The sequence below is a fragment of the Notolabrus celidotus genome, chromosome 4, assembly GCF_009762535.1.
Source record: "Notolabrus celidotus isolate fNotCel1 chromosome 4, fNotCel1.pri, whole genome shotgun sequence".
Classification (NCBI taxonomy): Eukaryota; Metazoa; Chordata; class Actinopteri; order Labriformes; family Labridae; genus Notolabrus; species Notolabrus celidotus.
Window position 1 is genome coordinate 30,053,987 of NC_048275.1, and position 15,609 is coordinate 30,069,595.

At 40.9% G+C, this 15,609-nt stretch overlaps 1 protein-coding gene across 8 annotated transcripts in view; it reads left to right on the forward strand.

The window, feature by feature from the left end:
* rtn4a (reticulon 4a) overlaps nt 1-15,609 on the forward strand; it is a 45,715-nt gene that overhangs the window by 26,670 nt on the left and 3,436 nt on the right. For 5 of the 8 annotated variants that reach the window (XM_034681207.1, XM_034681201.1, XM_034681202.1 and 2 more), the window contains 2 exons: nt 11,652-11,859; nt 13,667-13,805. In XM_034681207.1, coding sequence (XP_034537098.1) covers nt 11,652-11,859; nt 13,667-13,805 — 347 coding nt within the window. Of the gene's footprint in view, nt 1-1,325; nt 1,445-7,511; nt 7,640-7,785; nt 7,832-11,651; nt 11,860-13,666; nt 13,806-15,609 lie in introns of those variants that run through there. The other 3 variants (XM_034681205.1, XM_034681208.1, XM_034681206.1) reach the window with 3 other exon arrangements.

A 15,609-nucleotide genomic window follows, 5' to 3' on the forward strand; every position in this document is an offset into this window, starting at 1 on the left:
ACTAGATAAAGTGTAAAAAAATGCCTGTGTTTGCAATAAAATGTTTCCCAGAGGCAAGAAACTAAGCTTAAAGCCCCTGTGAGGAGTTTTTGAATAGTTATCAACCAGATAGAATTTTAAGTGATGCGTTTTTATGGCGTATAGAAGCAAACAAGTCTGTCAAAAAACAGCTTGAAAAATGTACATATGGCTATTGTTGATGCCTGTAACCACTACAAAGAGGTTAGTGTCAGTCAAGTCGATTAACATGTCAAAGAATCTGCCTTCTTTTACGTTTTTCACTGAGAATATTCTGCGAGTGAAACATTTCACTAAAATGAAGGCATGTTCAGATTAGTTCCCCCCAGAAAATACTATGTTCAAAGATACAGAACAAAGGATGTAAGATACTAATACTAAGTAACACAAACAAAGCTCCTCACAGGTGCTTTATATTGTGTAAATTTTGAATTAAACATCTGCAACCATCTATTGAAACCACATGATTAGTTACTGACAGAAACCAGACGAGTCTTTTTGTGAAGGTTGCTGTTCATGTCTTGTCATAAACTGAATATTTGGAGGTTTTAAACTAGTTAAACTAAACAAGATATTGACCCTGTACCTTTTAAGAGGAAGCTTATGGTTAGTGTCTTTAAAAGCTCTCTGACATGTTACAGAATAATCCTCAGATTAACCGTAATTACATAATTTTCGATGCCCTTAAAGAAATATGTTTTAGTAGATGTGTAGCTCATGGTTGGCACCTGTGTTCTTATCCTTTTTGTTTGTCCTACTACTTTGATCAAAACCAGGCTGAGAGAGATCTGTAGCGCCTGTATTCACTGTACGAGGCAGAAATCATTCTCCATCTCACTGCTGCATCAGCAGATTTGACGATGCAGGGGGAGGAGGAGGGATGACGGAGAGAAAGTAGCATGAGATAAAGCATGGACGAAAAAAAAAAGAGGTAGGGCTGGGTTAACAGTCTCTAAGGAGAAAAAAAGGAGGGGAAAGGGAAGATCAGATTGAGGGAGAAGGAGGAGGGAAAGGAAACGTTGCCAAAAAGTCTGAGCAGGGAGGGAGAAGTGGAGGGAGGGAGGCAGGGAGGAGGCGAGGCAGAGACGTTTATAGTTGCTGCGTCAGAGCGTTGGCAGCAGACAGTCAGCTGACAGCACGCCTGCAGGAGGGAGTTAATTCGTTCGCTGCAGTCGTCTCCCTCAGAGGAAGCCTCGCTCGGGTTCTTCCCTCTCACCCTCCCTCTCCTATCTTCCTCCTCCTCTTCCTCCTGCAGCCGAACACACACACAGCCACATACACACACACATTTCCTCACATCTACAGTGACAGCCCGTGCTCGGTGCCTCTGTGTGTGGAATGTGTGTTTGCTGATCGGACGGCATGGAGAACAACTCTGTGGACACAAAGGAGAGCGAGCCCTCTGCCAAGCACTGGAGAGAACAGGGTACAGACCTCCACCTTTCTGCCTTTGTCTTTGCTTCTTTGACTGATGAAGGTGTTCACTGCTGCAGTACTGTCTTCTGTTGCAGTGCTGTCTTCTGTTGCTTGGGCTCTTCTCTCATGCTGACTGTAGGAAATTTGACATTGACGCTTAATTAGGTAAAAACTGTGACAGGATGTAAAGGGATTGTTAAGCAAAGGGTCATTGCAGCACAAAAACTCCTTTGTTCGTCTTCCGGTTCAATTGGTTTAGACAGAAGCTGAGCTTTGGAAACTTTGTTGCAAAGGTACCAAGAATGCAGGAAATAATGTGATATAAAGCTGCAGCCCTTAAAACATTTAGAGCTTGAATATTGTGCTCAGGTTGAGGATCTTGGCTTATTAAAGAGGTAATGGTAACTTTTTTTATTTAACTGCAGGGTGCTCAATGTTTTTCCTCTGGCTTTGTTCATCTTTGAATTGACTTAAGTTGTTGTTTCTTTCTGGGATTGGGTTCATTCCCTCGTACCAGGTGACTCTAAGTCATTAAAGGTGCATTACTGCAGATCTTTGAGGACCAGGTGCAAGGTTGTCCTTGGGTGACTGCAGCCACTCTTGAGAAGACCTTTGGACAGTCAGCCAGTCAGCCACTGTGACCAAAGGTGGACAGTAGAGAGGAGGAGGAAGAGGGAGGGATTTGTGAGGGTGACGTTAGCTAGCAGTTTAATGATTGGCTGGCAGCCTGGAAATGCTAATGAGCTGGTGGAGAGTCAGGACAGAGGTCTCAGGAGTTTGGCAGCTTTCTGCTCGGGCCGCTTGTTCAATAGAGGGATGAACCAACTTGTACATGATTCTGAAGGAGTGAATCAGAGCCCACTTTGTGTTGCTGCCAGCTATTGTGACATACAGTGAGAGTTGCACCAGCTGGGTGGTGTGCTTGGGACTGAAACTTAACATTGTCATGATCTGTCTTTAATGCTTGATGTTCATTAGACAAAGCAGCCTCCAGCCTAAACAAACAAATCATGAAAGTCATGTTGATTTGAATAATGACAAGTGAAGACCTACGGTGGTCTCTGATTGGTCAGATGTGTCTCTGCACATTTTGTCTTTTCAGTTGCGTAACTGTGCACAGTGCAACACAGGAGCAACAGCACATTTTACTGAGAATACTCTCACCAAATGATTGTCAAAACTGTTGCTAACTTATCTCCTAGTTTAAAAAACTAATCGTGTAGTAAGAATTAAAATAGTTCATTAGAAGTTGAGTTTCTCCTCGCCCTCTTACATAGACCAGATGATAGTAAAAGCATGAACTGACTGTGATGTAAAGTGTGCTTTGTTTTGTCTGTCACACCTTTTAAAGGGATTACTTCTGGACTATCAGCATGTTATCTCATGCTGTCTGCTGATCTTAATGTGTCCAGCTATTGTTGCATCATCCGAGGCTGTAGTGCTGCTGTCACCACTCCACACTGAAGCTTTTGTGCTGTCCGTCCGTCCAAGCGTGTGTCGTCACTGTGTCAGCTCAGCTTTGTTCATCCAGCTGTCGGTCATTGAGCCGGTAACGAGGGAGGACTGCCTGCTCGACTGAGAGAAGCTGCTGTGTCTCTGAGGGCCTGTCAGAAGGATCTGTGTGACACCACGCAGAAGTTGAACAGTGACTAAGCACTACTTGCTATGTGTGTGTGTGTGTGTGTGTTTGAGAGAGAGAGAGAGAGAGAGAGAGAGAGAGTGAGTGTGTGTGTGTGTGAAAGAGAGAGACTCTGCAGTGGTGAAACAACCATGCTTTTGTTGCAGTATGAAGTGTATCGCTAGCAATGAGGAACATGGTCATCTTTTGGCCCTTCACACACTTTCCACTGACAGAGCAACTTCCTCCTCTTCCTCTTGCAGGATGACATCATCACAGCTTGTTCAAAGAGAGAAAAAACACCAACTGTTTATTCAGGATTGCATCATGAATGCCTTTGTACTTCTGCAACTGATTAAAACTTTCAAAACTCTCTAACCATAAAAGATAGGAGCAGGTTGAAATGCAAAAGAACATGTTATGAGATTTGAACAATCTGTTTAGAACACAGGATTATCCTGGGACGTCAAATATCAGTCCCTAAATGATTTATTTTCTTGTATGACCACAGAGCTGGGAACTAATTGATTATATCATTTAAGTTTAACCTTGACAGTGGAACTACTGTTGGCTGTAAACGTTGTCTTAAGTCTTAAAGTAGCAGCACCACTAATTAATTCCATCATCTTGGAGAGTTGGTGTGTTGCACTGCTAGTTGCACAACACAGCAGCTGCAGAAGAAAAGCGATACTGACATTACACCAAATAATATAATAGATTATATGTGGTCTGAAAAACTCTAATGTTTCAGTCTTAGTCCACACCCCCTGCTCTGTTTGCAATATAATAACAGGTCTTGAATAACAGCCTTTGAAGGCTTTATTTAAAATGAGAACCTGATGATTCTTTAATAACTAATGTGCTTGTGACTTTGACTATTTAGATGATCTGAAGCTATTCACATAACCCTATGATACAGTAGGCGGCTGAATGCTCTGTTAAAAATAGATGTGGCATGTAGCCATATTCTTTTCTTGCAACATGAATGTCTACATCTGCCAATGGGCTATCAAAATAAGAGTAAGCATAATCATGTGTTATTCCACGACAGGAGAGGCTGGGTGGTCTTTGCAATGAAGTGGGGAGAAATATCTGCAGATGTACACAAGCTGCCTGAATCAGCCGGAAATAATCTGCAATTCTGATGTTGCACTTCTCTAGTGACCATTTGCTGCATTTGGTAGATGAGATGAGAGTTTTTAAAGGGATCTTTATTTATTTATTTTAATATAAATTATTTAGTTTTTTGATTTCACAAAGTCAAATATGTTGAAAACAGAACACCATACAATACTAATTGAAACACACTTAAACAAACAAATGGTACAGATATGTATTAGCAGAGAGAAACAAACATACAAAACAAAAAAAACAGGGCTGCCAGTTCATAGAGCTACACAAGGAGCATAAGGAGGGATCATTTTGGAGTTCTGCTTTGTGCAAGGCAAACAAAGGACAAGCATGATCTGTTGACGTCACAGATTGAAGCTTTAATAATCACCTGTTCCACACAATTTCAATGAAGTGTGCAGTTTATGAAACAGTTTGACTATGATATTATCATCTTTCTATGTAAAATTATTTTATAGTTGAGGATTCCAGCTGCTGTACCTTGACTTTCTTCAAAGTAAAAGGTGAAACATGTTACTAAGACTAACTGATAACATAAATAACCATTCAGAGATAGTACTATTGATAAACACATGACCCCCTGTCTTTAATCAACCATTAAGCACAGTTGTGTATAATGGCTTGGAAGATAAACATATGATTAAGTTAACTTCTCCACAGTTTGTCTGATAAGCTGACATTTTAAGAGTGAACATATCAGCTGATTGAGCAGTCCGATCAAGATTGTTGTAAGATGTTTGCATTTGCTGACACATCACTGTCAGATTTTCAAGTGATATCTAGGCAGGTCTTCAGAAGTAGTAGTAGCAGCGTTGAGGACCTCTACGAGTGTTTAGTCCTTTAACACTTATTAGTGTGTCTGCATCATTCATAGTGATCAACTCCTCAACAGTTAGTCTGAATAATTCATGGTGTGCAGGTGGCGTTCAGCCCCAGCAGGATCTTTGTTAACCTGCAGACAGATGTTGAAGTTTTGCAGGTTTATTAAAATCCAATGCCTCTATCATGTTACCTCACTTGATTGTATATTGTTTGTCTATTACCGTGATGTTTATTGTTTACTTTCTTACAGTCGCCATTTGAAAAAGAGTCCTTCCTCCTCGTGCATGTTCTGCTCAGGTGTCACCGCTCACCGTGTGCTCCATGTGTAAAAGGTCAGGTCAGGGAAATCTCTGGACAATGTCCGGGCCTGATTGTCTGGAGTTCATAAGTGAAAATGGCTCAACAGGTCAGATGAGGCTCCTGCTTTGATTAGCACAAAGAAACAAGAGGCAGACTTTGGACTGAGCAGAGTTTTATATAACAGAATGTGAATGGGTTATCTAAGAGATAATTTTAACTCTGAATGATTACTTGTAGTCCTCTAGAGACTCACTGTGTCTGTATTGACTCAAGCTTTCAGCCTTCAAGATGCTGTTAAATGTAATTCATGAACAACACAACACTAGCTGTGCTGCTACAGCCTGTAGTTTTCAGAGTAGGCAGTCAAATCAGTCTGAATTTATCAATTGCGTTGGTTAGTTTTTACTTTGTTCTGCAGCCAGTGGCACTCCCATCATGCACCAGGACTTCCTGGAAAGCGTATCATTCCTTACATGGATTTTAACTCTCCCAGATCTTCTACATTCACTCATAGTTTCTTCCATCCCACTGGGTTTGGGTTTGACTTTCCCACTTTTATCTTTCCAGCAGCCGGTTCTCCTTTTACAGCCAGGTTATGAAACACCTCTCCACCCTCCTTTTCCTCCTCATTTTTCTCCTGCTGTAATTGTCCTTATTAGAAACCAGTTTCTTAATGATAACAGAGACTTTCACAAACAGTCCAGCCCTCTGTGTGCCTCGGCTAAACATTAAACTGAAGTCCTATTTCAAGGAAATACAAAGAGGAAGTTATCAAATTTCGGTGTATTTGAATCTGTTTCTAATTGGTACGTTTGTCTGTTAACAGCATATATTTACACAATTGAGTTAAATTTAGATTTCATACAAAATGAATGTCACTCACCCATGATCATTTTTAATAACTGAGTTTGATCTAGAAACTGTTTCACTTTCATAGACTCAGCAGACTTATGTTTACTTTTTTATGAAACCACCTCAAAATTGTTCATAAATGTAATTTTTTCAGCCTTATAAATTATTAGTGAAGGTACTTCTGGATGTCATTGATAACTTTAAAAGGTCTTTTTCCTCAATCATTTTGCAGTTTGTTTTATTTGACCATAGATCTTTTATCTGAAATAAGGTCTGTGGTTAACAGCTTTACAACAGGGGCTGTTAGGGACATAAAAGTAATCGCACATAACAGACATATTGGACTTTAAGCCTGATTTTACATGTGTTTTGAATCCTGAGGAGCCTCTGCATTTGCATAAATGTGCTGCCACACCATTAAGAGCATTTATACTCCTGAGTGTGTTGGCCTGTGTCTCTTCAAGATTCAAAATGCAAAGGTTTTTATTGTCAATTTTCACCGTATATATACTAGACATACAGGAAAAACAAGATGCTGTTTCTCTCTTCCAACTTTTAAATATCTAAAATTTAAATATAAAATACAGTTCTATAAAACATCCTATGTACACAGTGCAGTTGTCTCTTGTCAGTTACAGCGCAAATAGTACACATTCCTACTTCAAACCATGGCCACAAAAACTGTGAATCATTTCAAGATAAAGTTAAAGGATGCTGAACTGTTGTTAGTTTGATACGTATTCTGCAATGCAAAAAACTATGCACCCAAAATGCCTGCAGACAGTTCGTGTTTTAGCTTCACTGGGAGCTAAAACATAATAGTCTCTGTCCACAGGCACGATGTGTGCATACTTTCTGCAATGCGTTTGTGTTCAATGGCGTACCCACAGAATAGCTCAGCACAGAAGAGTGAATCCGGCTTTTGTGTTGGTGGTATTGACGTTTAGTGACAGTGGTTTGTTTTTAACCTAAAGTTAAGAGAAAGTGGTGTCCAATAGTGAAGATTATCTCACTGAATAAAGTGTTAGTGCTATAAACTGTTGTGCCCTAGGCTTTATTTCATTCTTTAATCCAACATTTTATCAAGTAAAACTCCTAATGTCTGCAGGAACAAAAGGTGATGTTACCTTCAGGTTAGCTGGATAAAAACAGAAGATTTGAATTATGTCTTCTGTGAGGTGTTGGTGTTCATATTTATTTCTGTCTGCACTGTGATCTTAAGCTGAATACTAAAGCGTTTTACACCGTGTGACTCTGATAAGTTAAGCCGGACTGCTTTCTGATATTTCAATTTTTTGACTTAAAGTACAGTAGCGATGATTATCAGCACTCCATCGATCCAAACAGCGAGCCCGAGCTGCGCATGTCCGCCTCTCCCCCTCTCTGTCAGCCTCTCTCTCCCTCCCTCCCTCACCTCTCAGCCAGGCGGAGCCGCTGTGCTGCTGCATGCTTAGCGGAGGTTCAAGATGGACGCCAAACGGGGTTAGTGTGGTTATAATCTTTTGTTTATCCACCGTCTCTCTCATCTGAAACACTCGTATACTGTGGTCGCGTGTGTGGTTCAGTATTTGCACGAGAAACGGAGCCGTGTGTGAATTCAGTCCGGGGAGGGCGGGAAGCGGACCAGGCCGACTGCGGAGGTCATGCCGGGCTGTTTGACGTTATGTACCCGCGGTAAGGTCTGGACTGAGGGTCTGCACCCCGAGGTGGATCATAAAACGATTCCGACCATGTTGAGGAGATGAGGGGGGTCAGGGTGGAGATTATACATAGCGAGAAGTGAAAGGAGATCAGTGGCCGGGGTTTAGCGAGCTGTGATGCGGGCTCTATTTTTAGCAAGTCCCCGGCGATGCTAGCACGCCTGCTACCATAAGTAGCCAGGGAGCCACATTTGGAACGCGGACTCTCTTTCTCCCTCCCATCTCCTCCTCCTCTCCTGTTTTCTGCTCGGTCCGGGTCTGTACATCCAGACAAAGGCCTTGTGTCAGAACTGACACAGCTACTGCTGTGTGGCTAATAGAGCTAACATAGAATTAGCATGTTAAACAGTGAGATAACGACCAGAGAGCTAACAGACAGACTAGTTTACAGCTGTCAACGCCCACTAATGCACAGTTGTTTGCTCAGTATGCAAGAAGCTCCCTAAATATAGAGCTACCTGGCTCTTGTTAAAACTCTGTCTGTACACCTTGTAGTGAGCACTCAACTCAGTGCTTTATAGCAGATTTTAACAACCTTTCACCTCTTGCTACTTTTCTTAACAGCTCTAAAATAGGGGCAGTCATTATGTAACAGAAGCACTTAGATTGTTATAAATAATTAATCACAAAAGCTAATTATAATCGACCATGAGTGATGTAATATGCATAGTTGTGCTGGAATTTATATAACAAGTTGATGGATGTATTAGATGTACAAATGAACTAAACTAATGTGTAATAGTGTCAACAAAGCAAAATATATCACTGATAGAAAGAAATGCATTTTTTATCCAAAGTTGAGGAGTCGTTTTTGCATCTATCAGTACAAAACCTGCATAGCAAGAACACCAACATTTTGATGACTTAAAAAAAAAATCAATTTTTACATCTGAGAAGCTAAAAATAGACACTTAGCATGTTTGTGTGATAAATGAGTTAAGGTAAGAGCTTTGCTTATTTTTTTAGCAAGGGTCCCTGTCTGCAGGATGAATTTGTAGTGTATAATATAAAACATTTTATTTATGGGTGCCTTTCAGGACATGTATTTATGTTGAACAAGTGCATGCTACAGTTGGATTGTGTACTTGGCAGGGACTTGTTGCTGGAGATCTGATTTGCAGTTTTCCAGCCTCATAAGCTCATTAATTGGCTGTTAAACCATTTTAAGGAATACTGTGGTGAGCTGCCAAACATATTGTGGTCATTGTGAGTCAGTCTGCAGTGCTTAGCAACACGGCCGCCCTCGCTCACAGCACCTGCCATTGTCTCCCTGTGCAGGAGAGCTTCATCTCTCTCTGCAGCCTCAGTTTGCATTTTAATGCTGTTTTGCTTATCATTAAACAGACTTCATCTGTGAGTGTATGTCAGACCTTGAGATACCTTCACTTTTACTGTATGTGATGTTGACTGTCATTTAATTGTAGATAAGTGAGGCAGAACCTGTCAGGTTCCAGCATGAGACATGACACTGTGTCAGCATGTGGAGTCAGAGAGAACAGCATGTTTCAGCTGTGAGCAACGTCAGCGCTGCAGCCAGTCGTCAGACCCGGTAGAAAACCCAGGACTCCTTCATGTCTAATATTGTCCACTGACCTGCCTGGAATTCCCTGATGAAACATGAGCATGCTCATTGCAGGACCCAGGTCATGAGCTCAGCTGTCTTCCACCGAGAGTCCGACCACCATCCCCACCTGTCTGTCTGGGTCCTTAGAGACCTGACCTAGCTCCCTGTAGCACCCATAAGTTAGAAAAACCGAAGAACCTGCAGATTGAACTACAGCTCAGCTTTTACTGATTAATACACTATTTTAAAAACACAAACCAGGTCCTTTGGACGCTTAACACTTTATTAAAACTTGACAGATGTGACACAGTCCGGTTCTTTCTCTTGAAAACTGAGCCTGGTTTAGGAAACTGATCACACCAATGGATCGGTTAAGTGCCTCAGGAAGTGCAGTATCTGAAAATCTGTCCGTGCCTTTTAAAGTGTGACCACTGTACAGGGGACAAAGCTGCTGAAAATTCATTGATTTTGTCTGTACTTACTGATTTTTATGAGCACAAAGGATAGAACAAGAGTTAGGGCTGGGGAATGAAACAGACGTATTATTGTCACCTCTTTGTATGACAGTTTTTAATGTTGTAGAACAGTTCCTACTCAATATAGAGTACTACATTAACCACACAGCAGAAATAGCAACAACAGCTAGTCAGTCTGCAGTTTCTTGCTTAAAGTACATACTGCTGTATATGTCAACTGCACACTTCAAACATCAGGCTGCCATTGAAGATCTTGTTTGGTCTTATAGGTCATAAAGTCATCAGTATGAATTTGAGTCCGTTTCATAACCAGCTAAAAACTCCTCACAGAAGCTTCAGGATTATTTTCAACAAATCATCTGCAGATTTTTTTTGCGTTGGAACATTAAAAAAATACATTAGAAAATGCCGTTTCACTTTCTAAAATCTGAAATTCCAACATTCAGATGTCTAATCAGTCAGATTAACAGCTCAAAGACTGAAGCCTGTGGCTGTTACCCTTCAATAATAATCTTCATCATAAAATTCATTTTAGCATGAATCATGAAGCGATAGTTGTAAAATTCTGATAACTGAAAGTGGTGTATATAAATGATACAATTATAAATTATTCTGCCCTTTTTCAAACCATAACACTGAAGATGTAACTGAACGCTGTGCTGTTTCACATTATCAGTAAACTCAACAGCCTTTATTCTGGGTGCAGTTTTTGAAATAATAGGCACCCGGGTCACAGCTGATGACCTCCAATATGGCTGCAGGAGCTGGCGTTACATCACTCAGAAGTTTCTAATGTGGCATCAGTGTGAAAAGTGCAGAGACAAGGAAGTTCTTGAGTCAGAAGCTGCACTGAGTTTCTTCCTGTGGGGCGTTTTTAAAACTCTGGATGAGTCTCAACATAGTGTGACCTCTGACCCCCCTGGTCAGAGATGCAGCAGCAGAGTTTACTGATGGAGATGATGCTTCACCTCCAGACCTTCACATGCACGCACCATGTGACGGTCTGATGAGAGCTGGAGCACAAAGTTTGAGTGTGATTTCAGTGTTTGGTGAAGCGGAGCCTGCTTGAGGACACTTTAACTTAGAGCTGATTCATTTTGAGGGTAAAAACATGATCCTTGATTTGATCTCTTCGCCCAATCAGGGCCTCTCTCTCTTGTCCCATGATGTCATGAGTTCCGCTCTAAAATGATAAGTCAAATGTACTGAATTTGATATGGCCTTTGGTCCTGATTTTAAGTTTTTTATTCATCATACATTAAACCATCACATGGTTAGGGTATAGTTACAAGATGATTGATTCTGATTGAGCTTTTGATTCAGGTTCTTATGGATTACCTGTTTTAATTTAAGAATTAATAGAGGTAAAGAGGTCAAATTTTGACATCACAAAAATATCTGAAGACTCATGAAAGAAACTGAAAATCTCCACCAGAGCCTCATCAGCCATGCTTGATGTCTTCCACTATGATGACTATCAATGTTTAACATTTTTGTCTTTATTTGCCAACTTTTATCTTTTTTTATGGTTTATGTGGTGCACAAAACCTGATAGATACCTCACTCTACAAATAAATGTTCTAAATACTTAATAAACCAGACTGAATTTCATTGTAACAAAACAATACCTTTTATTCAAGAAAATCCATCTCCTTCTTATTTTTGCCAAATGTGATACAAAGTAGAGCGTCAGTGTTCACATCCTCCTGACTCTGTGTATGACTAACTAAATGTCTCTCCTCATCCTCCTGCAGTGGTGGATCTCCTCTACTGGCGAGATGTGAAGACCACAGGCGTGGTGTTCGGCGCCGCCCTGCTGCTCCTCCTCTCCCTGACTGTGTGCAGCATTGTAAGCGTCAGCTCCTACATCGGCCTGGCCCTGCTCTCAGTCACCATCTGCTTCAGGATATACAAAGGCATCCTGCAGGCCATCCAGAAGTCAGATGAGGGACATCCATTCAAGTAAGTACCAGAGAGTGAGAGGATTTGGATTCTTCAGGGTCATGAGAGTCACCGTGGGTTTTAGTTCACTCAGTGGTTCTCAAAACTTATCGTAATGATGCGTCCCCTCTGTAACCACCCCGAGGCCTGCACAGAGTAGTAGTTGTATCTCTTTATATAGGCTCTCTTTTCAACAGAGTCTTATTTACCACACATCAACAACCGTGTAGTAGAACATTTTATGAGGTCAGCTGGCTTAATGCTAATGTTGGCTAATTTCTCTGTGCAAAAGGAGGACAGAGCCTGAGGAGGGCTTCAAACACAGCATGACACTGTGTTCTGATATCACTGGCTCTTTGTAGGCTCTGTTTGGGGTTTTCTCTACTATGAATGTGTGTTGTTTAGCTGTATTGCAGCCACACATCTACCACAAAGCCATCTCTTGATATCGATTTGTTGTTCTATATCAAAACGATTCATGTAAATGTAAAAAAGTAACAAATTGAAATGATAAACTTGAATGTGAGAACAGAACTATCACATTTATGTAATTTGTTGGTCTATAATGGACATTTTTGCGATTTAACTTATTATAGCAGAATAATAAGTATGACTTACTTTTAAATTCACCTTCAGACAAAGTCAAAAACAAAATTCAGATCTCCTAATTACCTCTGCTGTTAGAGGATCTCGATGACCCCAGAACAGAAAGGTGTTTTTTGTTTTTTTGTGAGGCCTTTGCTTGATAAATCCACTAGTTTGCCCCCATCAAGAATCTCACAGTAAATGTGTAAAAACCAAATTTCATATATAATACTTCTTTAAACTATCCAGACACTGAACACGACGTTCTAAAGCACCAGTACAGGCTTGAAAATGAAACATTTGCTGCACCCTTCTGCTTGTCTGGTTTCATTTGGAAATGAAGTCAATCACGTCAAATCAGTGACCCGATTAATCCTCATTATCAGGCAGAGCTGCAGGCAGTGTGGCCTATCTGCTCATGCTTTCATGTATGTCACATCTAGATGACAAAGTCTTGTTTGGAAACTTTTTTAGCCATCATTTCAAGCCATTTATAGTAAACATCAACACAAACTATACCAGCCTTTAAAAGGAATTTGTGAAATATAGAGCAGATGTTTCCCTCTCACATTCAGAGCCCGCTGCTTTCACGACTTGTTATTGTTCGTTCATCCTCCTTCCTGGCTGTTGGTCAAAACCTTCTTACTGTGTTTTTTTCACCTGCAGGTTTCCAAAGTGACCTCGCCGCACATTAGAGGTCAATTAACTCAGATTAACATAAGCTTGGAGAAAGGGAGGCTCAGAGAGTCACATTACAAGCTGATTTCCACTGATTTTTACTAAACCTTAGTGAGAGGATGAGGAAAAAAATCAATGTGCAAAAGTTCCCATTTTCCTCAAGCTTGGGACTTTTAAACCAGGAATGTAGACCTGAAGGAGCTGAAAGGTTCCTACAACCATTCACTGCTTTAGATTCTACCCCAATCTAAAGACCTGTGCAGATTTGGCACAGGAGACTAGAGATGAATGAGGAAGTTACAGCTGCTTTTATACAACATTTTTCATAGTTCCTTCAGTCCTACAATGTTAGTTCTTAATGTGACCCAGAACTTTAATACTTCATATCAGGCTTTAAAGAACCCTTCATGAAAAATCTGGATGTCATAAGTGAAGTAAAATGTGAAAGTTTTACATATTAAATGATGGTGTAACCATTTATTTGAATGGTTTTATATCTTCTCATAGATGATCTGTATTCACAAACTTGTCTCATCATCATCTTCACCCTCTTTTCTCCTTTCAGGCAGTTCCTGGACCAGGAGGTGGCACTCTCTGAGGACATGGTCCACAAGTACAGCGACATGGTTCTGGCCAAACTTAACAAGACCATCGGTGACTTGCGGCGCCTGTTCCTGGTTGAGGACCTGGTGGACTCCATCAAGGTGAGAACGGTTCCTTCCCACACGAACTAAACTTTGATATGTTTGAATATGGAACACAAAGATGTGGCGGTAAAAGAGTATTTAAAACCCCCTTTTTAAATAAAACAACTATACAAAGGGACAGGCAGAGGGCTGACGGTTTTCATTACCTGAAGCCTGAAATCCCAGTGATCTCCTGCCTTCATTCAGGAGGAATAAAAAAGACTAAGAGGAGCGGTCCTCTGGGTCCGTTAGAGTCTTTTCAATCATTACAGAAACTCTCTAAGATTTGCTCAAGATGTTGAAGAGATCCCTTTTTGTTGTTTTGATACCAGTGGGAGGTTTAAACTGATGTGTTCGACCGCACGCTACAACACCTTCATCAAAACACCAAGTAAGGGAAAAAGCCTGTAAGAATGATGCTTCAGTAAACATGTAGGAGAGGAACATCTAAGCTGATTTGTTCCAGCACATTAAGGCGTGGACACGTCAGGATGCTTGAGCTCATTCTGAGTCAGATCCAGCAGACCAATGGGCCCCAGTTGGCACCAGGTCTGTTCCAGTCTGGATCAGCTGGAATGAAAGATAAATCAAATCCAGTGTGGTCCACAAAGATTTAAAGTCGTACAGGTTCAGTCACTGTCGGGCAGTCTGACCATTAAACAGAGCCACAGTCCAGAACTGTTGGCTGACAGTCATCAGTCAGTTTAATTAAATCAGTAGAAGATCCACATCCACAATCAATGAATTAGATGATCTCTCGTCACTGTCTGTCCCTGGCATCTGTTTACCTGCGGAGCCTGACATGAGCTCTGCAGGTGATCAGAAAGAGAGAGAGGTCCTAAGTACAGTCCTTCATGTTAACACGTTGAGGTGTGACTTCTCATGTTAAATATGAACCTTCTCATACCGCTGATTAGACAGCAACATGCAGCTAATTGCTGCTAATGTCATTCCGTACTATCTTAACTTTGTGTCATGAAACGCTGAGTCATGAAAAAGCCTTGATCACACCCCGATCACTAAACGTGATGACAGAATATTTAATATTTCAGAATGCGAGTTGTTTTTGAGGCGTCTTTATAAAATGTGCTGCAGGTGAATATCATCAAATGATAAGACACACACGGAAAAGAGTAATGGTAGAAGGCTCGGAGTGTGTGTCTGTAAAGTAGTTTGTGAACTCAAAATTAAATAATTTGGAGAAAAGAGCATGATCAATATTTAGAGTTACCAAATAGAAATATGTATTATGATATATATAATATTTAAACATGGTAGTGTCTATCAATAATTTCAATACTGCCCCCAAACTGTCTTCCTGTGGGACACCCTGCCCCCTTTGTCCTTGTGACACGAACTACACTTATTGCACTATCAGAAGTATCAATGGGTGCATGTTTATAATCTCGAATATAATAACAGAATATTCCATAACACCCCTGTGTCTCAGAAAGCAACACAGCAATTTGTAATGTAAAATAAGAAACGACTGCTTAGAGAGTCATTTTGCAATTTGTGGACATTAGAAACATCATGATGGGTGAGGACTTCACCCTCACTCTGCCAGGTATAAACCCCTGACACATCTACCAAATCATAAAACCTCTAAGACTCTATTGACAGGGAAACGTGTCTGATCCTATCTGAGAAGTGGATGTATTTTGCAGGCTCATCTACTGCCTGACCTCTAGTGTTTCCCACAGGTCTGCTAGTTTTAATATTTTTCTGACTTAATCAGCAGCACCTACATAGTGTTAATGTGTCTGCAATCAGTGCTGGTACCCTTCAGTCCAGATACACTGAGAGCTCCCAAGTCAGACTC